General features: G+C 38.3%; 1 protein-coding gene across 2 annotated transcripts; it reads left to right on the top strand.

Annotated features, from left to right (window-relative positions):
• LOC149023800 (disease resistance protein RPS2-like) lies at nt 1-26095 on the top strand. Of its 2 annotated transcripts, none has more exons than XM_089144288.1 (2): nt 1-717; nt 23129-26095. In XM_089144288.1, exons 1-2 carry the CDS (start codon nt 212-214, stop codon nt 25689-25691), a joined length of 3069 nt encoding a protein of 1022 aa, XP_089000414.1. In that variant the 5' UTR covers nt 1-211; the 3' UTR covers nt 25692-26095. The 2 variants fall into 2 exon arrangements, with proteins under 2 accessions (XP_089000414.1, XP_089000415.1); XM_089144289.1 differs by having other exon boundaries at nt 626-4452.
• The last annotated feature ends 337 nt before the right edge of the window (nt 26096-26432 follow it).

Here is a 26432-nt window from a genome sequence, read left to right as displayed (position 1 = left end):
AACTTTTAAGCCTCGTGATAAAAAATAAAATTATATATATGTACTCAACCGTTTTGATTGAATTTTAACTATCTGGCCAAATCTGAGCCATTGGCAGCCGCTGCCGCAAGTAAGAATCCCAAAACCCTATTTCAACGCCAATTCCCTTGAGAACTGCGTTCACTCACATTTCTGGGTAAGAAGCACTTCTGCAACTTCGCTCGAGTTCGATATGGCCGCTCATACTTCAATCCAGTCCTCTTCCACCTCTGCATGGAGTTATGATGTAATATTGAGCTACAACGAAGAAGAAGAAACAGAAAACAAATTTGCAGGTAACCTCAAAGCTTCCTTGGGGAAGGCCAACATCAAAACATTCGATGATGATAATGAGAATCCGAGAAGAGAAGGGGAAATGATCTCGGATGCGTTCATGAGAGGAATCAAGGAATCACGATCCGCCATTATCATGTTCTCGAGGAATTTTGCTTCTTCAAGACGATGCCTTGAAAAGCTTGCCTTGATAATGGATGGTAGGGAAAAGCATGGCCAGAAGGTATTACCTATTTTCCTCATGGGTGTAGAAGGATCCGACGTACGGCGTCAAAAGGGGAGCTTTTACGAGCCTTTTCGCTTGCACGAAGAGTGCTGCGACCACCAGACGGTGGCAAGGTGGAGGTCAGCTATGCGTGTTGCAGGTGAACTCTGTGGGTGGAATTTCAAAGATATTCCAAACGGGTAATCCCTTCATACTTTGTGCTCATATTTCGTCGCTTTTTTTTGGGTTTTTCTTAGCATCTCTCTCTCACGCATACACACTCACATACATAGAATCCAGAGTTGTTCGAGATGGGGATATCAATTAGCTTCCGTGATAATGCATGGAAGAGCTTAGTGGGAAATAGTTAAGTTGAAATCGCTAGAGAGTCAATATATACTGTTTATAAAGAATGACACCGGAGAGGGTAACGAATGAAAACAGAAAGCACTTTAAGAAAAAGTATTAACGATTCAGACCTGATGAACCTCGGAAGTTATTTACCTAAAAAGAAAACCCTTTAAGGTCCTTGTTTCCTTGAGAAAACATAATGGAATTTGCAAGCGTGCCAAGGCCTAAGAACGACCTAAGGACTCTGAGTCAGGCCACTACAGAGTTCTCTCTGTCTCGGCATATCAAAGACTTTGATATTTCTTGGGAGACAGCAACAAAAACTCGAGGAGTTTTTTAATGATGAACTTGTACCATTTTCTACACTATAGGTTATGACTAAGAAAGAAAAAGAAAGGATAAAAGTGTTGAGTTGTCATTGATTGTAGTTGTTCCAAGTAAAATCCACCAGGTATTCATAGAATAGAAGAGTAATTGCCTATCAAGAACTGCATATAGCTAATTTAGATAAACTCCAGACAATTTAGAAAAGAGAAATTGCAAAAAAGAATAAGACAACCCTCACTAAGCAAGCATGATAACATGGATTAGAACATGAATCAAACACTTGAATAAATAAGATTGTATTCCTCACTTGTTAATGATGTTAGCATTCCCCAAAGAGGCAATGACGTATTCAATTAGGAGGCCAAACAATCACCCAAATCTTAGCAATTACAAGTGAAACATTATAATAAGGGTTTGGAATCAAATCAGACGAGCAATGGAAAATTCACATTACAATACATGAGATGCGCCGGTCGACTACCCCTAGGTTGCAAAAATACCTAGGTCTCTTCTTTGCTCAATTTGAACTCCAAGCTTTGAGGGCCTTGGGGCTCATCTAGAACAACAAATACACCCCAACAACACCTCTAATAACCCCCTTGCAGTCTATCCCCAATTTCCCAATGTTATTAGAGATAGGGTTTCTCTGAGATAGTCTCCAATGGAATATATGGACCGAAATGGGAAGATTGGCACACTCTAATACACGGGTTGGGATTTATAGAGAAAAACATCAAGACACATTGTTGCATCCAACTGCCACAACTACCATCAATCAATTCATTAAACCCAACAATAAATGCAAAAAAGTTGTTGGAAAAGGAAGAAAGATGCTTGTCTTTTCTCAGTACACCTTTAACCAAGTGATTTGAGCTTTGACGCACCCAAATCTTCAAGAATCTCACCAACTCCAAGTCTCTCCACCCTTCTGGAGCTCTTAGCCTTCAAGAAACATAAACAATTCATTTGAGAGGCATGAGGAATAAAGTAAGGTTTCCCAAATCAAAATTCCATTTTTGTGCTTTTTTGGGTAGGTGGTAGTCTATCCAACAGACCAACTGCCCCTTGGAGACCGCCCTCTCAAAATGTACATCAAGATGGGGTTTCCGGTGAGGTTTGTCCAAGAGAGTTACCTAACCTTGCTTAGCTTGATGGTAACTTTTACTTGGTTTTGGGGACATTCCATCTTTGATTTTCATGCATGTTAAATCCACATCTTCAAAGTCCGGTTTGGATTTAGATCTCCTCCCAAAGTCACTTAAAGTGACTGGGACATCTCCTTCATCATCTGTGTCCATGGGCTTAACTCCTGATTCCATGGTCTCAACTTGGATGGCCCACAAACAACTACCTCCTACTGGCACTCCAGGTTCTTGGACCTACAAAATGGGCTTTTGGTCTAGGATTTAGGGGATTTCGCATGCATCCATGGGTATTTTCCTATTTGGAGTAGGACTCCCTTAAGGCTATGTGGTGTCCCCTAAGTTGCTTTCCTTCTTTGATCAAATTTTTAAATAGGAAGGTAGAGAAGAGGGGAAACTTGTGCATCCCTTGCTTCCTAAGTAATCTCCCATGACCAAAACTCTTTCATTTGTCCAAAATGTCCCTGCAAAATTCGTTTGGTAAGATTTCTCCACTAATTTCCCTTCCATAACCAACTTTGTTACAACTCTTTTGGATTTAAACTACTTTAGATTAGAATCACTGTTGTTAAAGGAGCCCAACTTCTACTTTAGGCATGGCTCTTCAGTTTTGCTTCTTGCGATTTGCTGTAGATGAGTCCATGTGGGACTTGTTTAGGCTCTCTAACAAGCACAAACAATTAATCCAAATTAAAATTGGCTAGGAAATATATAAAATTACCAAAATTATAGAAATTTAGAGAGAGAGGCATGAAAATGCATAGAAATCTAGTATTCCTTTGCATGCAATATCGGGGTAAAATGGCAATAAAACAATGGGGTGATGCATGAAAATGTAGCCGATAATTATTCCAAATAATAGTCATAAAATGAAGCTATCAGTATGTTGCTTTTGTGACACCTATATCTACTTCTGCTATTCCTATTTCTTATTCTAAATTACGTGGAATGCTTCTAATGCAAGAAAGAAGGTTGAAAGATGAATTTTCTTGTGTTGAAAACTTTCCCTGTGCTAACATGGCTAGTAGATCTGGAAGTAACTCTAGTCGCAACTTGGGACCTCCATTCCAGCCAATTTGGCAATGAAAGTAATAACTGTGCTCACCCTTTTGGCAATTGTAATATCAGTCAACTAATAATATGGCTTAAAAAAACTCTGGGTCTCAACCAAATTCTTTTGATATTTGTCAACTTTGCAATTGAAGAGGCCATAGGGCACCGGACAGTCATCGACGTCTTAATCGTGCTTTATACACTGGATCGCACCCCTCCTCAGTTGTGGAATATCCTAAGCTATGCCCCCCTTCCATTGCATATTCAGCTTGGTAATCTGATTCGGGTGCCATCCATCACATGACTTTAGATTTTGATTCTATGCAAGCAATACAACCATATAGCGGCACTGACCAAGTTCAAATCAGCAATGGATCTACTTTTCCAATAAGTCACATTAGTAATCCCTCTCTACACCCTACTAGTTCTTTGGTTCTGAAGAATGTTCTGCTTATGCCTATTATAACCAATAATCTTTTGTTCTCATCTCTCAATTCACAAGAGATAATAATGCTATGAATTTCATCCTAACATTAGCAAACGAGGAAATGTCTTCTATAGAGTAGAAATAATAATGGACTTTACTAGTTTAATCTCATCAACAAGTCTACACAACTGAGTCATACAACAACTTTGATTGGAGAAAGGAAAAGTCTTAACTGAATGGCATTCCAGGATGGGACACCCTGTCGATCAGGAAGTTCTTGATTAAGTTTCCAATTTTGATTTATGTATTTCAAAAGAAAATATTTTCCTAGTTCTAGTGCTTGCCAACAAGGGAAATAGCATAAACTTCACTTAGGACTTTCAAATTTGGTGGGTTGCACACATCCTTTAGATTTGATTTATTCTCATATTTGGGGACCTCACCTACTGTCACACCCCACCTGAAATGGTTAGAGTATTTACTGCTACGAATCACTATTTCCGTCAAGCGAATCTGATTGTAGACTTTCTCGCGAAATTTGCAGCAAAGGATCAGACTTCTACCCCAATAAGGTAGTGGGTTGACCATATCTAGAGGGAGTTGCAATAAGATGCCATGCAACTTCTAAGGTGCAGGTATAGTTAACGATGGATCATATTGATTCTTTTTCATGCTTTATCTCAGATAAAGGAATCAGTGAGGTTGGTTGTAATTGGGGCAATTGTTGTTGCAGGCTTGAGTGTGAGGTTTCTGAGTGTATAATTTTTCTTTCTAAATTATTAATAAAGTCTGATCTTTTTGTTGAACAAAATATCAAATCAATACAAACATGCAAAGAAACAATTTAATAAAACATAATCTAAGAACACATTCATGCACAAAAATCAAATTAGTAAACTTAAAGAAAATATCAACCACTAATAAATCATGTTAATAAGTGTGGGGTTGCACTTACAATTGTGAAGTCACAAAATGAACAATAATTCACCCTTAGATAGAGAGGCATGATCACTCTCTAACTTCATTGATCCCTTGCCTCTTCTTTTCTATTCCTTGCACTCTCTTGTCTCTCTTTCTCACTAATTGAAAACAAATCCCTTTATAAGCCCTTTATCTAAATCTTTTTACTTCCTTAGGGATGTGTGATTCCTTTCGTGTTTCAATTAGGAAATTATCTCCCTTCTTAGTACTAGTCCTTATTTTTCTTATTACCTTTTTGTATTGCTCTCTTCCTTAATTTTTTTTGGATCTCAATTTCTCCCCCTCTTAATTATTTTGTTTAGATATCAATTTCTCTCTCCTCATCACACGTGGATGCCTTCCCCTTTTATATGGATTGCTTTCCCCTTTTATTCCTTCATTTGAATTCCTTCTCTGTTACCTTAATTGCCTCTTCTAAGCATTTACCTCTCTATTTCCTAATTTGAATTCCTTTTGATTCCATCTTCACATCAGCTTCCTTACTCTCTGTTTCCCTTCTTGTCCTAGTCCTATCAATCTCCACCCACATCATCACGAACTTTCTTTCTTGTCTCCTCACATCTCACTATGTGTGGACTTGTCTCAGTTTGATTTCCTTCCATTTTTGTTGTTTGGTATGGATTCCAAATTAAGTGTGGGGTGTGGAGTCTTAAAATGGTATAAAAAACATGTATGTAATTTTATGCATCTACGGGGCATCAAACCTCAGTTCTCTTCCTTAATGAGGGTGAAGGTTAACCATCTAGTTACTCATCAACTTATAAATAAACTTAATAAACTTGACAAATTAATTCTAATAAATTTACTAATCCTATATTAATGTACACCTAGAGAATAATTGAGTCAATATCAATGTAAAAGGTCCAAAATTCCCTTACACTTTGATCATGGGTGTTATAAACTAGAATAACTTGGACTCAAATACTTCTAAACTTGTCAATATCAGAGACCATGTAAGTTAGTAACTTATGTCTCCATAATACTAAAACATATAAGGATCCTTCTATAAGAAGGGGTGCAACACACAAGATTCATGGTGAAAATCCCTAACTACAATACAATGTATTACTATTACGTGTGTCTATTTGTGTGCATGTTCATTGTATTCTAAGAGAATGATGTGACCCAAGTTCTTTCTGTGGAACCATTGATAGAAGAAGTGGGATGTAGATTAGACGACTTATTATTGACAAATATCTATGATAAAGTGAAATGAAATATTGAAGAAATTCAAGCTACATCAAATTGAAGAATCTTTTGAGATATTTAAAGACATATGACCCCATTTCATTTCTAGATTTGCAGTATAATGTTCAAAAATAGACTTAAATGAACAATTTGAAAGATACACGGTTTAATTGTGATTTAATTTTCCACAAATTTCCTTGAGTTGGTGATAGTTATCCATACTTAGGTGAAGATAAGGGTTTTCCAAGATAGATCATCCCATTAGAGAAATCCCAAATCCAATTATCATCATTACTATGACTTCAAAGTGTCAGTGTTTGAGATCTAAAAACATAATTGCTTAAAGCATTACACAAGGAGTATTTAGTTTGAATACCCAGACTGCTACTTCTAGCTAAAGTTTACGGCTAAGGGAATCTTCGATACGGAACATTACACAATTAGATTGTCATAACCATTCTATTGACCTTAATTAGAATATAAGTTGGGTATAACTCAATACCTCAACAATGTCCTCCTATGTTACACATATCCCTCCAGTAATGATCCAAGTCCAATGTTCAAACTAAATAAAGAAGTACTCATAACTTCTTGAAGATAATAGTATTCAATTCAATCCAAAGAAAAACCTCAAAAACAAAGCATGAGTTTTAGGACATATCTATACCTAAGCCTCCATTTTCACCATTGACTATAAGTTTGTCAAATACGAATTCCAAAAGAACATGAATCATTTGCATAATATATACAAGTATGTAGTTTTGCAAAAGAACTTAATACAATGCCCATGTTAGCTGAAAAACATTTGCATTATCATCAAGTTTCTATACAAAAACAAGATCTTAGTAATTTCTTTTACAAGGAACCATTCCATATTTCCATTTGCAGTATCATAGTTATCATATCATCATAATGTTTGGAAGAAACACCTATGAAGACATATCATCATATGTGGAATGATATAAAGCAACATTGTTGAAACATTGTTGAAACATATCAACAATCATACAATATTGTTCTAACATCAATGGGGAATGATTTCCCAAATTTCTATATTCCACGATCATACTAAATTATTTGAAATATGTAAATTGTGACGAATGGTAACTATGGCTAGATGAAACTTGAATAATTCAAAATAACATAAAGTTTGCTCAAGACCTATCTATGTCTTTAACCTCATTTCCATCATTGTTTTCAATTTTTTAAAATATTTTTTCAGTACCTTCGGTAAGGGAATTTTGTCATGTTCTCCTTTAATCCCACATCAACAGTTGTCATTCCTTGCTCTAAGATAATTTGACATGGCCTATCTTAGCCTAATTTGTCTCCGCTTACCTTTAAAGAGTGAGTTATTAACTATAGTTGTCGTTGTTTGATTATCACAGAATAAACTTAAATAGGTTATCTTTAGGTTAGCCAAAGGAATATCCCAGGTCAAATCTCTTATTCACTTCACCCAATCTCCTATTGAGGCTAGAGCATATATTTAAGTCTATAGAGCTCAGAGCAATGCTACTCTATCTATTGAATTTGCATATAATAGTTGTTCTAACTAGTATAAAAATGTAACCAATAAGAGATTTGTTGTTTCTTATATCTAAGCACTAAGATGCTTCAAAATATCCTTTTGAATTTGAGGATGTCCATTGTTGCAAAGGATATAGTTTGAGATACCCCTAAGGGTATCTCATTAGCCTTGTAAGGGCAACCAAGTGCTATTTACTTGGATTACTAGTGAATGGACTCAGCATGCTTATTACATAGGCTATCTGGCCTTATGCGACTCATGCATACATAAGACTGCCAATTAGTGTAGAACAGTCCAAGGGAGGAAGGAGGGCTTGGTCTAAGAAGGCTTAGGGATGTGAATCTTGTGTGTCTATCCAGGTTAGCTTGGAAAATCAAGCATGATGACTCCTTGATGGGTTCTATCTTAAGAGCTCGGTTGATGTCAAAGGATGGTTCGTTAAAGCAGGGTGATGTCCGATCGTTAGTATTGCCAAGACTTAGAAAGGTTTGGAGGATAATTCGAGCGCAAGAGCAGTGGGCAATTAGGAATGGAGCGTTTGTTAATTTCTGGAATGACTGCTGGTTGGGGTCTTTTATGTTGGCGGAGTGCACTTAGTTGGGGGGCAACAACGTTTTAGAACCTTCGCCATACAATGGCTGATTGTATACATGAGAGTGTATGGAATTTTCCTGTAGTCTGGTCGCCTTCTCTGGACTTTATTGTTGAGGCAGCAAAGGCAATTGTTTTGGTGGACTGTCACTCTTCAGATCAATGCCATTGGAAGCTTGAAATGGATGGTCAACTCACTATGAAATCAACATGGAATTATATTAGAAGAAAGCATGTGTGAGTGGAATGGGCTAAGGCAATCTGGGACATTCAGTTGAGAAAGCCGATTGTGGTAGAATGGCTTATTGATCAATGTGGTCTCAAAGCTCTCTATATATAAATAAGTGGAAAGTACACTATTATATAAATACCCTTACTTGGGAAACAACAAAAGAAATTTACATGAATAAAAACTCTAATAGAGTTGAACTCTTAGTAGAACTCAACCAACACTCCCCCTCAAGTTGAGGCATGGATATTAGTCATGCCCAACTTGCCTACAATAGGAAGGAAATCTCCTTCTTTCAAACCCTTAGTGAAAACATCTGCCACTTGGTCTCCAGACCTCACAAAAGGCATGTAGATAAGCCATTGTTCTAGCTTTTCTTTGACAAAAAACCTGTCAATTTCAATGTGCTTAGTTCGATCGTGTTGTACAGGATTATTAGCAATACTAATAGTAGCCTTGTTGTCACAATATAGCATCATAGGATTTGGAACTTGGACTTCAATATCTTGTGGCAAGCCTTTCAACCATAGTAGCTAACAAACTCCACGAACCATAGCTCTATTTTCAGCTTCGGTACTGGATAAAACTACACATTCTGTTTTTTACTTCTCCAAGTAACTAGATTACCTCCAACAATGGTACAGTAACCTGAAATTGACTTTCTGTCTGGAGATTCTGCCCAGTTTGCATTAGTGTATGCTTTTACGCTTTTAGATTATTAGTGGGTGACAAAAGTATTCCTTTTCTAGGAGTTCCCTTCAAATATTGTAGTATTCTGGTAACAACCTTCATATGAGTTAAATATGGATCATGCACTAATTGGCTGACTATCCCCACGGCTTAAAGATTAGAGTTCAACTTTCATTTTTCATATGTGTATTCCATTCTCAAGGCTCCATTCAAGTATTATAGGCTACCTACATGACTACATCAATGCCTTTGTAAGCTTCCCTACCAGCCTTTGGTATCTTCCTTTGTCCACTGGTTCTCCGTCTTTTTCTTTAAGTTTTGCTCCAGCTTCAATAGGGGTATCAATTGCTTTACACCTCAACATTCCCACTTCTGATAATAAGTCTAGGACATACTTGATTTGGGATAGGAATATACCCTTCTTTGATTGAGCCACCTTAATCCCTAAGAAGCACTGTAACTTCCCTAGATCTTTAATCTCAAACTCTCTTCCAAGAAAGTTCTTCAACTTTTGAATTTTTTCTCCATCATTTCCTATGATGACAATATCGTCCACATAAACAATGAGAAGTGTGATGTTAGTACCTAATTTTTTAACAAATAATGTATGATCAGCATTGCTTTGCTTGTACCCAATAGAAGTCATTGCCTTTGGGAAGGATCCAAACCAACATCTAATAGACTGTTTTAACCCAAAAATTGACCTCTTCAACCGCCAAACTTTCCCTGTAGTATTGTCATTGGAGTAACCATGTGGGATTTTCATATAGACTTCTTCCTCTAACTTCCCATGTAAGAAGGCATTCTTTACGTCTAGTTGGTGCAAATTTCAGTTTTTGTTTACAGCTACAGACAACAGAACTCGACAAGTGTTCAGTTTCAATAGGGGTAAAAGTCTCTTGATAATCAATTCCTTAGGTTTGGGTAAACCCCTTTGCAACTAGTTTAGCCTTCAACTTGTTGATTGATCCATCCATTTTTTGTTTAACCACAAACACCCATTTGCAGCCCACTGGTTTTTTTCTTAGAGGAAGTGTAATCAACTCCCAAGTATCATTTTTCTTCATTGCTTGCATTTCTCTACCATAGCTGTCTTCCATATCTTATTAGCATAGGCCTCCTGCCAACTTTTAGGAACAGATATAGATGATAGAGAGGATATAAAAGCACGGTAAGAGTCAGACAGAGTCATAAAAGACATATTTAGCTATGGGATGCAGAGTACAAGATCGGGCTCCTTTTCTAACAGCAATAGGAAGATCAAGAAGATACCTCAAGGGGAACAGTAGAATCTAATTCTGGAGCAGGAGACTGAAGTGGTAACGTGCCACCTTTCTCCACCTGCTTTAGCCGGTTGTAATTCTTCCTCTAATAAGTCTGCACTTCCTTATTCTGGTCAATCTTGTTTTGAAAGACCTCAATAGTGTGCCTTACAGAGTGGTCTCCCCCCGACCCGGGTTCTTCACATGGTTCAGAAAACGGAGGGGGAGAATTAGAGTCTTTAGGTGTACTGGTTGAAGCCTCCCCTTGGTCAGGAAACACTTTTTGAACTCCTAAGTTGTGTTGTAGTGTTGTGATAAAAAGGTCTAGAGTTGGAAATAGCACCTTTCCTCTAGGACTCTCTCCCTGGAGAGGTGTATAGTAAGGACAAGACTCATTAAAAATGGCATCCATGGATACAATGGTTTTCCTAAAAGGAGGATGATAACATTTGTACCTTTTTTGAGTAGCAGAATACCCCAGAAATATGCAGCATAGGCCGCAGGGAGCCAGATACTACTCTGGTGGGCTGTGATTTTGGCATAACACACATCCAAAAATCTTTGGTGGAATAATAAAAAAGGAGGCTCCCTGGAGAATCTCATTAGTACATTTAAAACCAAGTATCCTACTGGGCATCCTATTCATAAGGTAAGAAGCAGTGAGTATAGCATCACTCTAGTATTGGTCAGGTACATTCATAGCAATCATAATTGAACGGGATATCTCTAAAAGATGTCGATTCTTCCTTTTGGCAACCCCATTTTGGGCAGCCGTATCAACACAACTTGTCTGGTGTATTATGCCAAAGTCAGAGAGATATCTTTGAAATTCACCATCAATATATTTTGTGCCATTGTCACTGCGAAGATCTTCACAGTGGCATTGAACTGAGTTTTAATCATATTATGAAAATCATGAAAACATTGGAAAACCTCATTTTTTCGTTTTAAAAGATTAATCCATGTAGAACGGGAGTGACAATCAATAAAAATAACAAAGTACCTATGACCAATAATAGACACGTTAGCAGGGGCCCCACACATCAGTATGAATTAGTACAAAATGAATATATTTTCTATTATGAAGAGAAGGTAAATTAGTAGAACGAGTCTGCTTCACAAAAAAAATCATCATTGTTACAAGAAGAAACTAAATCAGGAAATATTTTCTTAAGAGTAACTAGAGGGGGTGACCTAGCCTACGGTGCCACTGACGAAGGTTTGATATTACCGAATGGACCTGATTAGAAGATGTAGTCAGAGCAAAAGTAGATCCTCCAATTGGCTCTAGCAAATAAAGTCCATCATCTGGTTTTCCACGTCCAATCTCCTTCCCCATGACCAGATCCTGGAAAACACAGTAAGATGGGAAAAAAAATCACTTTACAATTCAAGTCATGTGTAAGACTACTGATAGAGAGCAAGTTAGTAGAGAAAGAGAGAACATGTAAAAATTTAGACAAAGAAAGTGATGGAGAATGCTGAATGGTCCCTTTTCTAGCAATGGAAGAATATGAGCCATCAACAATTTGAGTTTTATCCTTTCCAAAAGTTGGAGAATATTGTAAGAAAAAGGAGGATAAATCTGTCATATGATCTGTGGCTCCTGTATCAATGATCCAAGGAGCAGAAACTGAAGAAACTTGGAAGCCTGTAAAAGTTTTATTTGAAGTAGCAAGGTAGGAGTTGGTATGGGTAGTAGAGGAAGCAGTGGTAAAGGTTGTACTGGCAGTAGAAGATTGGAATACATCACAGAGTAGCTAACTCCTCTTGTGAAAAACCAATGTCTGCAGAGTGTGTTGTTGAAACTGTCTCAGAAAGATTGGCTTTCGGTTTTCCCCTTCTTTGTGCATTTTTTTGCTCAAAATCAGCGGGCTTCCCATGAAGCTTCCAACAATTTGCCTTGGTATGATATGGTTTGTGATAGTGCTCACACTTGACAATCTCCTTAGTCGAATAAGATTTAGTGCAAACAGACTGTAAGGTTGATTTCTCCATAATAGGAGTATGAAACATGGCTAATCGACGACTTTCCTCTCATTGAACTAGGGCATAAGACTGTTCTAGTGTAGGAAAAGGAGAATGACTTAATGCTTGCACTCTGATCTGATCATACTCCACATTCAAACCTGCAAAGAAGTTGTATACCTGAATCTTATCAACGTGCTTCCTATAAGTAGTCACATCATCTGGATTAGTAGGGTGATAATCCCTATAATGATCCAACTCTTGCCAAAGAGATTGTAACTCAGCATAATATTGGGCCATAGTTAGTTCCTTTTGCGTAGTCTCATGAAGCTTCTTTCGTAGCTTATAAACCTGTGCATCATTCCTCAACTGTCCATATGTTTCAATAGTAGCCCTTCTAGATTTGGGTTGCAGTATCAAGTAATAGATATCCACAGGCAATATTTGGATTCATGGAATTCAAAATGAATGACATAATAAGAGAGTCAGTCGAGATCCATTTAACCTGTGAAACACATGTGGTAGTAGGTTTGATAGTGGTGCATGTAATGTGTCCAACAAGTCCTCTTCCGGCAATAATTAGGTAAGCAGATCGAGATCAGATCAAATAATTTGTTCATCAAATCTTATAGAAAGAGGATGAAGAGTGGGGGTAATGTTCGGAGCAAGTGGAGCAATAATACCATCGGTAGTCTCCATGTTGAAAAACATTGTCTGCAGTTGTTCAGTTTTTACCCTTTCAAAAATAACTAAAATGTCGCAAAATGCAATAGCCAAACCATGATTCAAAAAGTGCACATAAGGAACACCATGTTTCTCTCTTCTCTTCTTTTCTCTTTTTTTGGGAAATTACAAATAAGTCCCTGGAAAAGCTGACATTACAAATAGTCCCTGAAACTATGCAAATTTACAAATAGGTCCCTGAAACTATGTAAATCTACACATAGGTCCCTGAAACTATTTGACTTTACAAATAAGTCCCTGTAACTATGCAAATTTACTAATAAGTCCTTGGAAAAATGCAAATTTACCAAAGAAACCCTTGAAACATGGTATTTTTTTTCTTTCTGTTTTTTTTGGACTAATAGAAACGTAGTAAGGAGGAAAAAAACCTAAATATGGTTTTGAATCAGAGGAAGAGATTCAGACGAAAAAAATCAGAGGAAACTCACTGTTTGAGAAGAGGACCGATGGCGGTAATCTGAGATTCAGAATGAACCATGTGATACCATGCGATTCTATTTGTCTTATCTTCTAATCACAAGAAGCAGCAGGAATGGATGCGATTCTGTTCGTCTACTTTTCTAATCACAATAAGCAGCAGGAAGCACTCTTCTAATTACAAGAATAGGAAACAGCGGTAATTTTGCGATTGCGATTCTGTTCGTCTTCTCTTAATCACAAGAAGCAGCAGGAAACACTCTTCTAATTACAAGAACAGGAAGCAGCGGTATGTTTTGCGATTGCAGTTCTGTTCATCTCTTGAAGCAGAAGGAAGCAGCGGTAAGTAGCAGCGACAAGTGGTTCTCTTCCTCCCTTTCTTCTCTTCTTCTTTTCGTCTGTTTTTGTGCTTCCCTAATCGTCTCGAGGCTCTGATACCATGTTGAGAAAGCCAATTGTGGGAGAATGGCTTATTGATTAATGTGATCTCAAAGCCCTATATTTATAATTAAGTGAAAAGTACACTATTACATAAATATCCTTGCTTGGGTAACAAGAAATAGAAATTTACATGAATAAAAACGCTAATAGAGTCGAACTCCTAGTAGAACTCAACCAACACATGCAACTGCTGCCGAGACAAAGTATTTTTGGGTGGAAATTGCTGTTGGGCAGTCCCCTATTGACTCTCTTGTGAAAAGATGTGGCATTCATATTGCTTCAAAGTGTGATCTATGTGGGCTGGCAGACATCTGTTTGCTCAATGTGGTTTTGCGGATGAGCCATGGAGGAGATTTTGCAATGTGTTTGCTGTCTGCTGGGTTCCTAAGGCTTCATTGGTGGAGGTTTGGGAATGGTGGAGAAGAAAGGGGAGACTCACAGCTTTGGTTGATGTCCTGATGAGGGTTTTGTTCTCATTCCTTATTTTATCTGGCTGAAAAAAATAATAGAAGGCATGACGGTATTGATCAAGGTGTTGAGTGGGTCTTTAGGGCTGTACTTAATGAACTGCAGAGAGGGGTCTTGTACTGTTGAAGAGCCCTTTAGTAGGGTGGGTTCAGTGGTGGTGGGTCGACCAAACTTTTGGGTCAAACCACAACGACGCTTATATCCTAAAGAGTTGGTATGGTTGTGTCCTCAGGAGGGCTGGTGTAAGCTCAATGTGGATGGGTTGTCATTCGGAAGTCTAGGTCATATGGGTGTGGTGAGTTTGGGTGTATTTATGGCAACTTTTGTTGCAGGGTTAAGTGTTTTTGGTTCCTTAGTATGTAGTTTCTTTTCTTAAAACTCAATAATAGGACTGATTCACAGCTTCAATGCTGTTAAATGTGAGCTTTTTGTTACAATGATATGGTGTCTCAGCCAATGTATATTCACTGCATCCCTATCTAGAGAGTAGTTTCTCAATATAGTACCATTTTATAGATAGTTTCAGAACTTAATTTACATAATAAATGAGACATGTATACATATCATGTTTGATTTCATTTCGCAGCTATGCTCGTGTAAGGGCTGCTATTGTTTCAGAACTTAATTTACATAATAAATGAAACATGTATACATATCATGTTTGATTTCATTTCGCAGCTATGCTCTTGTGTAGGGGCTGCTGTATGTGATATCTACCATCGTATGGAGTATCGATTATTTTCTGTGTGTGGTCAATATTCGATAAGCTTGATGTTAGTTAGTTGAGAATTGGTACATAACCCACTTGAGTTTATGAAAGCATAATCATGGGTTTAGCAAATTCAAAGCTTGCAACAATAGCTATCTAGTTTAAGTTAGAGGTTAATCATCATTATCCACTTCCAGATTATGTTTGTTTGCTGGTTCAAAATGCACTAGATTGTGCCAACTTGAGCCAATTAAGGAGAGATGAGGTCATTCTCACAAGGATACTTGGGGTGAGCCTACCAAGCTCACTTGTATGACAAACATGCAAGAGAAGGAGCCATCTAAGCTACTCGAAGTTTTGGAGCTCTCCCTCTTTCTTTTGCATTTCGCCTAGACACTCTCTTGAAGGATTTTTCTGATTTTTGCTTTGTTTGATTAAAGAGGCTGAAGTTTGGATTGGATAATCCTGTTGCACCAAGAGGACTTCAATGGGTCTTTTTCTTGTGTAGTTCATAGTGAAAGAACCATAGTGTAGCTGAATAAAGTTTGATGTTCTTTGGGTTTGCATATTCCAGCAACATCCTTTTGACTTTATGTCTTTAATTGGTTATGTGTAGTGATAATCTTGGGTTGCAAAAGAGAACCTGAATCAATCTCTTTCTGCTGTTCGTTTAGGTTTGGGACTGACGAAGTTAAATTATTTGGTTGATATTCATGTGGGAGACCACACAAATATTCTATGAAGCATGTGGTAGTAGTTTTAATTTATATTCAAGTGGGGCTTGCTAATTTCCACATAGTGTGATCTAAACAAAATGAACCTTAAAGATACGAGGATTGACAATGGCCAGCTTAGTCACGAAGGCTAAATTGTGATGGATTCCAATGGAGCTGAAGTTGTGTCTGCGATTCATAAATTAGGTGCACAGTTTTGTACTCAAAGCTGAAGTTTTATTGTTGTAATTAATTATTCATATTCTCGCGTATGGTGGATGTTGAAAATATGGGAGAGGGGGGGAGAGAGAGGTCTTCCAAGACAAAGTGGATTTCAATCTCATGTTATGTGCGAGCATGAAACACAGGAATGGCAATTAGATAGGTATCACTGACATTGTCACACCAAACTATAGGTGCATGAGGAAGGTAACACTTAATTCATGCAACATGGATCGCATCCAAGTTAACTCGGGCTGCTGCATTTACCAATGATCGGTATTCAAACAGAGTGCTAGAGTGGACCATAGTGGCTTGTTTGCAGGAGCTCCAAGAAATTTAATTTTGTGGCGTAAAATATAGCATTGCAACTTGTAGATTTCCATTCAACAAGGAAGACAGCCATCTATGCATCGATATAGGCCAAGAGGTGGAGTGAGTTGTCTTTATGAAAATGAAGACCATATGAAAGCGTACCCTTTAGGTAACATAAAATGTGTTCAAGAACTACTAGTGCTCTTTGAGAAGTTGTGCAGGAACTAACACACTTTGTAGACAGCGTATTGGATATCAGAACGAAAGTGAGTTGCATATGGGTGGGCACCAACAATGCTCTGATATTGAGTAGGGTTCTATAAGCCACCAAATTTACTCAACTGGGCTGATGTAGACACAGGAGGTGACAAATCTTGCAATCAGCCATGCGGCTTGGTGGAGAAGATCAACAGTCAACTGTTGATGGCACAAGTGCAAGCCGGTTGGTGTGTAAATGGAAGACATGCCAACGAAATAATGAAGAGACCCCATATCTTTAACTGCAAAGGTGTTACTGAGCTGTGTCAAAAACTGTGATAATATCTCAATTGTGCTCCTAGTGAAGATGATGTCATCCACATAAATAAAAATAAGAACAATTCTATTGGTCATTGTGTACATAAACAAAGACATGTTAGTCTTAGAGCCTTTGAAACCAAATTCCTAGAGAAAGGAAGTTAGACGCCAAAACCAAGATCTACAAGCTTGTTAGGCCCATTGAGGGATCAAATTCAACAGTATATTGCGAAGAATCATTATCATTAGGTGGTTTTGCACGATTTAATAGGGGATAGGACAATCTATGTTAATCTATGATAATACTAAGTGGAAAGGAACATAATCATTCACCCAAAATGATATACAGCATATATGGTTGATTACTTTCAGTACAGATTTGACCATCATCAAGAAGAATAAAATTGAGTTAAGAACAATTGAATTCTAATAGTGTTGTCAAAGTGTCCGCCTAGGCGGAAAAGCAGTTTTTCAACCACTTTGTTTTGAACTGCTTAATTAACGCGCTGTTTTTTTGTTGCTTTTTCGCCATAGTGCTACCGCTTTGTCATCTTATGTGCCTTATTGCCACTTAGACGCTAAAGCAGCTGCTTTTTTGACATTTTAAACATAATATTTTTTCCGTAATTTTTTTTAACTCAAAATTTATTCTACAAAACCATATATAAATTTAATAGCTTAGTCATTTTGGAATCGAGTCCAAATTGCAATGGAATTCCGAGGCCCAAAGTGACATAGGACCTTTACAAGCTCCAGGGGCGCTGTTCCCACACCATAGTTTTCATGGCGACGAGGCGATGCGAGGCGGTTTTAGCTAGTTGGGGCGATGAGGCGCCCTTCGAGGCGCTTTTGAGGCGGTCGAGGCGTTTTAAGTGAATTTTTTAGTGTACATCTCATACACTCTAATTCTCTAATTCATTATAAATGTATCATCTTTTATAATCAGTAGACTATAAGCTAATAAACTGGTCTCGGTTAGTCGGTTATACTTAATAAGTTACAAGTTACAACATGGCTAAAACATAGAAAATAAAGGAAAAAAAAGGAATGCCAGCGACATACCGTCGCCTGAGAAGATGGTGAACAAAATCACCAGAGTTTACTGTTGTTAGGGTTAACAAAATCTGTTAACAGAGAATAAAAAGAAAAGCAGAAGAAAGAAGAAAAACAATATCGCGAAATTGAAGTTTCCAACCTTTGCCTGAGACGCTGCGATGCAAGAACTGCCGGAGTGCTGCTGCCAGTGCAACTTCAGATTTGAGGGTCGCTGCAACTGCAAAAGCATTTGTACCAGACTTTTTAGGAAAAGAAAAAAAAAAGCAGAAGAAAGAAGAAGAAAGTAAGAAACAACAGCGGAACCTTCGCCTGAGATGCTGCTGCCGCTGCAACTTTGTACCAGACTTTTTAGGAAAAGGAAAAAAAAAGCAGAAGAAAGTAAGAAACAACAGTGGAACCTTTGCCTGAGATGCTGCTGCCGGAGTGCTGCTCCTGTCGCCTGAGATGCTGCTGCCGCTGCAACTTTGTACCAGACTATTTAGGAAGGAAAAAAAGAGAGGAAAGAAAACAGCAGAAGAAGTCGCTGGAGACCAAAGGGAAAGGTATCTGCAACAAATCGTTGTCGTCGTCCCCGTCGCTGTTGTCGCCATCGTCAATCGAGAGGAAGAGGAGGCCAAGAGATTTAGGGCTTTAGTGATTTACGGTGGAAGTTTTGGTTTTAACTCGAGCAGCTCGAGTTTAATTTCCAACTTTTTGCATTTTTTTCTTTTTTTTTTGGTTGTTAATGTAACAATGATCCCATGTTACACTAACCATGATCCCATGTAACACCTTAAGTATTCAACCATTAGTTGATTCTCAATCGGAATCTAATTTTCAATTCCTTTTCTACCTTAGATTTGGAATCATAAATATTGTTATTTTTTAAATACACAAAGGCGGTCGCCTAGGGGTCTAAGGCGTCCGAGGCGCCTGAGGCGACCGCCTTATGGGTTACAAGTGAGGCAACACTCGCCTCAGGGGCTCCACAAGCGCCCGGACGCCTTGCCTTGACAACTATGCCCCACACCCCTGCCAGGGCGGCCTCCCTGAATCCCTTGCCCGTCAACAACATAATGTGAACCATGAGCCATACTCAACATCAAGAACCAATGAATCATTTAATGGACAATGACTTGGAAATCGGAATAATGAGATCTATTAATTTATCGTGTTCGCCCTGTTAGTACATAGTCATTGTTATGATGCTTGATGAGATGAACTTGTGCTTGTGTTCTTTTTTTTTCGGATAATTTTTCATAATTATGTTCTTGAATGCTTTCTTTTTTGGATGAATGTGACTATTGAATGTTTTTTTAACTTATTATAGAAAGTAGTTGTATTGAAAATTTTTGACCCAACCGCTTTGGTTGCCTTATTGCCGCTTAGGCGATGCTTTGTCGCCTAATCGCCTAGGTCACTTTGGCCACCTTGCCAACCTTTATTCTATAGATTTCAGTCATAGTGCAGATTTCAGCATAACACTCGATAGAAAACTACTTTAACATGATAGAAGAGAAATGAACTCCCCTAGCTGAATGCATATATAATATAAAATTGAGTTCAAAACAATATAGATTTACAGCATATTACCTAAAGTCTGAAAAAACAAAGCCAACTAAAACAAAAGAACAGAGAACAATCAATTGCACCATAATATGACTGCCATCTTTTCACAATCAAGAGTTCGAAAGAGAGTGAAAGAGAGTCCAAAGATCGACATACCTCTCTATGGATGGAGCTCTGTCCCTCAAAGAAAGAGGTTTCAACTCTCTTCCTTCGCAGTTCTCACGTTGAAGCTCCCTCGCTCAAAGAGACTATAACGTCAACCGGAAATATGATTAGGTCCCACAAAAGAAATTAAAAGAGGAGCAACGATACAATGAGGACTTACCTGAATTTGATACAAATGGAGGAGAGGAAATCAATAGTAAGTGAATTCCAGATTGAGCTGTGGAGAACAGACCTTTGGACCCTATTTCAGACCTGAACTTAATGGAGATTAGGGAAACTTGCTCAAACTCCAGATCGAGCTTGGATCCTATTTCAGTCCTTAACTTAAACAAGTATCAACAACGACAAAAAATCAGAAGTATTAAAAAGTGTATCAAAAGAAAGGTATTATAACCACAATTATGACTACTACTACTTGATTTAAACACACCACAATTCATCAGACCATACAGAGAAATCGAATGGTTGTCACATAGGTACCATTGATTGGATAAAACTTTGGGTTTACTGGTGGGCAGAGAGCCAGAAATTACTATAATCATATCATCTAAGCATCATATGCAATCACAAATTAGAACAATACAATAAAGGGTGACAATATAGATCAACAATTGGGCTTACATGAGAGCAGACACAGCCAGAAATTACTATAATTATTGAGCATCATAGGCAATCAAGAATCACAACAATGGAGACCTAAAAATTGACAATCAAAATAAGATTTCAACATGGTATAACTTGTACGATTAGTAACTTTAACTGCTATTTTAATAAAACCTACTAAAAATTCTGCAAGAATTAAATTGAAATGTTAACAATTTGAGAAAATCTTCACTTCTATTTCTATACACATCCCTTGTATTTCTAATCTCCTTCAATGATATAAAATCTCTAAAATCATAAAAGTTTCTACTGGAAAAGAGAAATTGTAGAGACAAACAGAAAAAGTACCTTGAGCTCGTCAGAGAAATCTATATCAGATATGTGATCCACTCAGCTCAGCTTGCTGAACCAGCATTCTTGCCATCGAAGCTACTTTAAACTGTCAGAAGAGAGACTGTGTCGTCGAAGGTTTCTTGTGCAAAGAATTCGTCAATCGTACAGTTCGCCCCAATAATAAGTCAAAACTTGTGATCGCAGGGGTGGTTGATTCGATCAAGATTTTACCAAAGCAAGCAAATAATAGACACAAAGAATGATTACGGAGTTCGGTCCGAGGACCTACTCTCCAGGACTCAGGTGCGAGTCCAATCAACTATGGGAAATTGTATGAAATACTTAACAGATATAGAGAAATCAAAGCTCAAAGAGGTAATCAATAGAAGTAGATAGCTCCTCCACAAGCCATCGAAAGCACACCTCAATACCAGCAACAATCTTCAATTTTGAGAAAACCGAAACTAGAGAAGAACGAAATAGAGAAATACAAGAGTAATCAAACCCTGATCAACTGCTCTTCCATCTACCGTCGAGAACTCTCCATTGTCACCTACAGCAGCATCAATCATCTTTCCAAGAACAAGACTGAAACCGAAGCTCTGAAGGGAATCGCTAGAGGCTCTCAAGCACAAGAAACCCCAAATCTGATTTCGTGAATCTGACTTCTCCTAACCCAGTTGAACCCAAACCAGAAAGTTTATAATACAAACAGCCTGAACCAAAACTGGTTCACAACTTAACTCAACTCAAACCAAACCCGATTCATACAGATTACCCCAACAAAACTGAAAGCAAAAAACCTGCAAATCAGATTTGGAATCACAAATGAAATTGAAAGAGGAGCAACGATACAATGAGGACTTACCTGAATTTGATACAAAAGGAGAAGGAAATTCATGGTAAATGAAATCCAGATTAGGGAAACTTGCTCAAACTCCAAATCGAGCTTGGATCCTATTTCAGTCTTGAACTTAATGGAAATTAGGGAAACTCACGACGAAGTCTGGAGAGAGAAGTGAGAGACTGAGAGTTGGGATTGTGAGAAAAGTGATTTCAGGGTTGATAGAGAACAACTTGTACAACGGAAATAGATCTCAGTTGTAAAAAGAACTATATACCATGATAACAACCGTAGCAAGTAGTAAACTATGCGCCACGGAATTAGGACACCGTAGCGATAAAGCTGTGTTAGCAGGACCTGCCAAAACTTATACTATGGAAATAATCAACCATAGTATATAAGAAAGCTTGGTAGAGTTGGAGGAACTTATGCTACGGAAATAACAAACCGTAGTATGAGAACTAAGAGGGTGGAGTTGTTGTACATGGGCCTATTTGTGACGGTAATACGATACTGTGGCATATGGTATCAGAAAGAAAATAAGTGATGGACCTACTGGCATCAATGGGCCTAATTGCTACAGAATAGGGCGTTCGTAGCATATAGTCTAGTTAAAAACACCACTTAGGGCCGGTGAGCCTCGAATTGAGAGGCCTATTTGCTACGAAACTTGGTTTTTGTAGCATATATGGCACCTAATATTACGGAAGCTAGAGACCGTGGGATTAAGATCTCTATTTGCCATGGAAACTGGATTCTATAGCATATAGTTTATTTAATATGAAGGAAGTCAGGGACCGTAAGATTAAGTCAAAATATACACATCGGGTTTGGACTATTTGCTACGGAAATAAAGAACTGTAGCATGTAGTATACTTAATATTACTGAGTTCAGTTACTGTAAGATCAAGTACAATATTTGCTACGGAATTTTGTTCTCATTGCATCTAGTCAGCCTAAACTATTACCACAGCCAGGTGGACTGCAGGCCTATTCGCTACAGAACCTGGTTTATGTAGCATACATGGTGCTTAATATTTATTTGCGATGGTAGTATTTTTCTGTCACATATAGTCCTGTTAAAACAATGGAAACTTATTACTGTGATATGCTTTGACTATTTACCACGGTTTCCAGTGTTCGTGGCAAAAGTTTTGTCGCAATTACCCATTTTTCTTGTGGTTTGCTGTAGTTAGGGTATATCACTATGAATCAAAGTTGTTTGTCACATTCTTTCTTATAGAAGGACCCATATGTATTTCAATATTCTTGTAGACCTGAGTTACTAAGTTATGTGGTCTCATAAGGTTTACAAGTATTTGACCAAGCCATTCCAGTCTTGAGTCGTTATCGCATGTGAGGAGAATCCTTGAACACAGCTTGTTATCACATGTCACAGCTTGAATGTGGGGTCTCCTTGAACACAGCTTTTTATTACATGTAACGGCTTGAGTGTGTTAGGATTTGGACTCTTAGCGTGTGGTGAGGAGAGTCCAATAGGGTTAGAACTCTGACTTGTGCGAGTAAATTAACCCTAGTGAAATTATCTTGAGCAGTAGAAACGCTTTTGGTGCTTGCTTTTTTCTTTCTTTCTTGTGATTTCTGTTTGTTTTGTTTTTATTTTATTTTATTTATTTATTTTTAATTTACTTCAGCTATATGGTTCACAAATCCCCCAAATTTTGAAATCTTTGATTAAGTTTAGTTTGTATTACCATATTATCAGGTATGTAACTTTGGCTAATTTTATCTAATATTTTCGATTGGGTTCTTATTGCAGCGATGAAGAGAAGATGATCAGAAAGATGGTCAAAGATGTCTCCAACCTGCTCTATGAGATCCCGGCTTCGGCTGTGATGGAGATCCCTACTGAACCAATTATTGAGATCTTCACATCAACCCAACACATGCTGTGGCTGATACTTGATGCCATAAGTGATCCTGATCCACGTCATGGCATTATTGGAGTATGTGGTATGGGAGGAGTGGGTAAAACCACTCTGGCCAAAGAAGTAAACAATCACTTTGTAAAAGAGTTATCTAGAGGTATAAGAATACCTTTCGATTTTGTGATAATGGTCACAGTTTCAGCAACTCCCAACTTACGAAGTATTCAAGAATTTATTGGTCGACGCCTCAAATTACCCAGTAGTAGTGGGGCTGGCGAATTGACTGAAGCATTACAGAAGAAAAAATTTCTTCTGATTTTGGATGATTTGTGGCAAAAATTAAAGCTCGAGGATGTTGGAATCCCTTACCAACGAAGCAACACAGGATGCAAGATTCTTGTAATCAGTCGAAATCAAGGCACCTGCACTGATATGGGTGCCAATAAAACTATAAAAGTGGAGCCATTACCTGAAGACGAATCATGGGATCTCTTTGTTAAAGTAGCTGGGGAACATGTTGCTGCAAATGATATAAAGCATCTTGCAGCTAGAATTGTTGGAAGGTGTAAGGGTCTTCCGCTTGCAATTGTCACGGTTGCTCGGGCAATGGCAAATAAGCGAAGAGTGGGGGCATGGGAGAATGCCCTAAGGGAAATGAAACAATCAGCAAAAGATCTTCGAGGTATGGTAGATGAAGTATTTGCTCCTCTGAAATTTAGTTTTGACAGTTTGGAGAACGATATGCTTAGGAGTGTATTTCTCTATTGTGCGTGTTTCCCCGAAGACCATGACATTGGGACTTATGACGAGATGTTAAATTATTGTGTTGGAGAGGGATTTCTAGATGGATTAGGAAGCTTGAAAGCTGCAAGAGGTAAAGTTGAGGATTTGATTAAGAGCTTGAGAATTGCCAGCATGTTGGAAAATGGAGAGATGTTTAAAGATAGTGTGAGGATGCATGATACGCTACGAGACCTAGCAATGTGGATTTGTTCAGAGAACTGTGGTAGTAGTCCCAGGTTCTTGATGAGGTCTGGTGAATCAGTTAAAGAGGCACCTCAGGCCAATGAATGGATAGATGCAACAAAGATTTCTCTGATGGCTACCAAAATTAAGAAGTTGCCAACATTGGGAGAGACATGCCAAAAACTAACCACTTTGTTATTGAGGCACAGTAGCATACTCACAGAGATTCCCTCCACGAATTTCTTCGAACACATGAATCATCTTAGAGTACTTGATATTTCCTGCTCACAGAAATTGGAGTATCTCCCAGATTCCTTGTCATGTTTGGTGAATCTTCGTGTGCTTAGGTCATACGATTGTAAGCAGTTGAAAAGGATACCTCCATTGGGAAAGCTCCATCAGCTCCAAGTTTTAGATTTGGGTTGGTGTCCCCAATTGAATCAGCAGATCCTCGGAGAACCTGAATGCGAGGAAGTTACAACTAATTTAACATACTTGGACGTGAAGTTCTCTTCAGTTTCTATTCCAGCGGGTGTGATTTCTCGTATGCACAAGTTGGAGGAGTTGAGAGTTTATGCATCTAACATAAAATGGAGCTTGAGTTCTGAAGATGAGGAAGAGGAGAGAGGAAATGAGTATGTTAGTGACGGCTCCATCAGTATCATTGATGCTCGGGAGGTGCTTCAGTTGACAAATTTAACATCTCTTTCCATTTGTTTCAGAGATATCATTATTTCTGATTGGTTCAAACCTTTGGCCAAGAAGATTGTTGCTTTGGAGCTGGATCACTGCAGAGTCATCAAACAAGAGGCTCTACAAGCTCTCAATGTCGATGAATCCCAGTCTATATTTCAGTTAGTAATCAACGATTGCCCAGGTGTGACTTGTGCGCGGATCAGTACACAGTTGACTGTTTTAACGAACTGTGAAGACTTGGAGGTTGTGATGGATCGTGTGGAGGTAAACCATGACATGTATTACCTTCACGAGCTTATCCTAACAAATTTGCCGAAACTGAATGGGATGACAAGTGATTGTCTTGCACCACACAGTTGCTTCGGTCAATTAAGTGCTATAGTGATAGACCAATGCAATAGCTTGACCGTGATCATCACTAAGGAAATGCCACGCTTGTTCAATAACTTGACTTCCATTAAAGTTAGCAACTGTGAAAGGATAGAAACATTAATTGAACGAGGGGAAGAGCAAGTACTTGGTCAGGGGTTGGAGTTGGAAAGGAGCAGTGATGGAAATTTCAGTGGTGGACTCGTGATCTCACCCTTCCCAAGATTGACAACCTTACATCTAACAGACCTACCAGCACTAGCTGATCTGTGCAGCAGTCACATCTTGCAATGCCCCCGTATAGAGAATGTGAAGGTGAGCAACTGTCCGATGTTAGAGAATGATCCTCTACCCATAAGAAACACCGAAGGGTTTCTTGTCGCCGAGGATGGACAGTGGACAAAAGGTGGTCCAGTCAGGTAAGAAGATATAAATCTTTTCTATAAGCATCAAGTGGAAGATGAGTCTGGGTCTTCCACCTTGACAGATAAAGGATTGTGCTTCTCTCGTACTTCTCCACCATTCACTTAAGAGAGGCTCACCTCCAAGCACCGACAAGGTGGATCAGACATGGCCCCCCAACTTAAACATGTGATGGAAGTATGAAAGAAGTACAGTCCCTTAACTGCCAGGAGAGAGAATCTTTACTTAAAACACCAGTTCTCATTGAATGCATCTTTGTGTCGTTGTAATCATTTTATATTTGTTGATTGCCTTTGTTTGTTGTATTTGCCTTTGTAGTACAGATTTTCAGCACAAGTGTTAAATTTATACGTGAGGGTGGTAGTGTTGAGGCTGAAAACCTTAAAGCACAGATTTTCAGCACAAGTGTTCCTTTATAAGTGATGGATGCACCAATAAGAAAGAGGTGATTAAATTGAGTTTGACAGAGAAAAGATATATTTATTGTAGGACACAAACGTGCAAGTATAACCGTTGTGTGGGCCTATTTGTAGGGTTATTCTTAAGATGCTTCGTTTACTTCTACCATATTCTTTATTGTCATTGTTGCTCTCCTACTCTTTTTATTTTTTTATTTTTCATATTTCACTTACCTAGACTTTCAGCTCCCGTTAGCTCCGAAGGCTCCTGTCGGTCTCTAACCCCGTTTAGTTCCGATAAGGTTATGATTACTGGCAAGGGTCAACAGCAGTCCCTTTAAAT

Source organism: Hakea prostrata, chromosome 2, assembly GCF_041222555.1.
Source record: "Hakea prostrata isolate BN-2017 chromosome 2, UWA_Hpros_2, whole genome shotgun sequence".
NCBI classification, from domain to species: domain Eukaryota; kingdom Viridiplantae; phylum Streptophyta; class Magnoliopsida; order Proteales; family Proteaceae; genus Hakea; species Hakea prostrata.
Note: the sequence above shows the minus strand (reverse complement) of the source record. Positions and strands in the feature narration are given on the sequence as shown.

Excerpts from the sequence above, each read along its gene's own strand:
- LOC149023800 (XM_089144288.1), top strand. The coding sequence starts at position 212 with ATGGCCGCTCATACTTCAATCCAGTCCTCTTCCACCTCTGCATGGAGT. Across the intron at positions 718-23,128 it reads TTCAAAGATATTCCAAACGG|CGATGAAGAGAAGATGATCA; the intron begins GTAATCCCTTCA and ends TTCTTATTGCAG.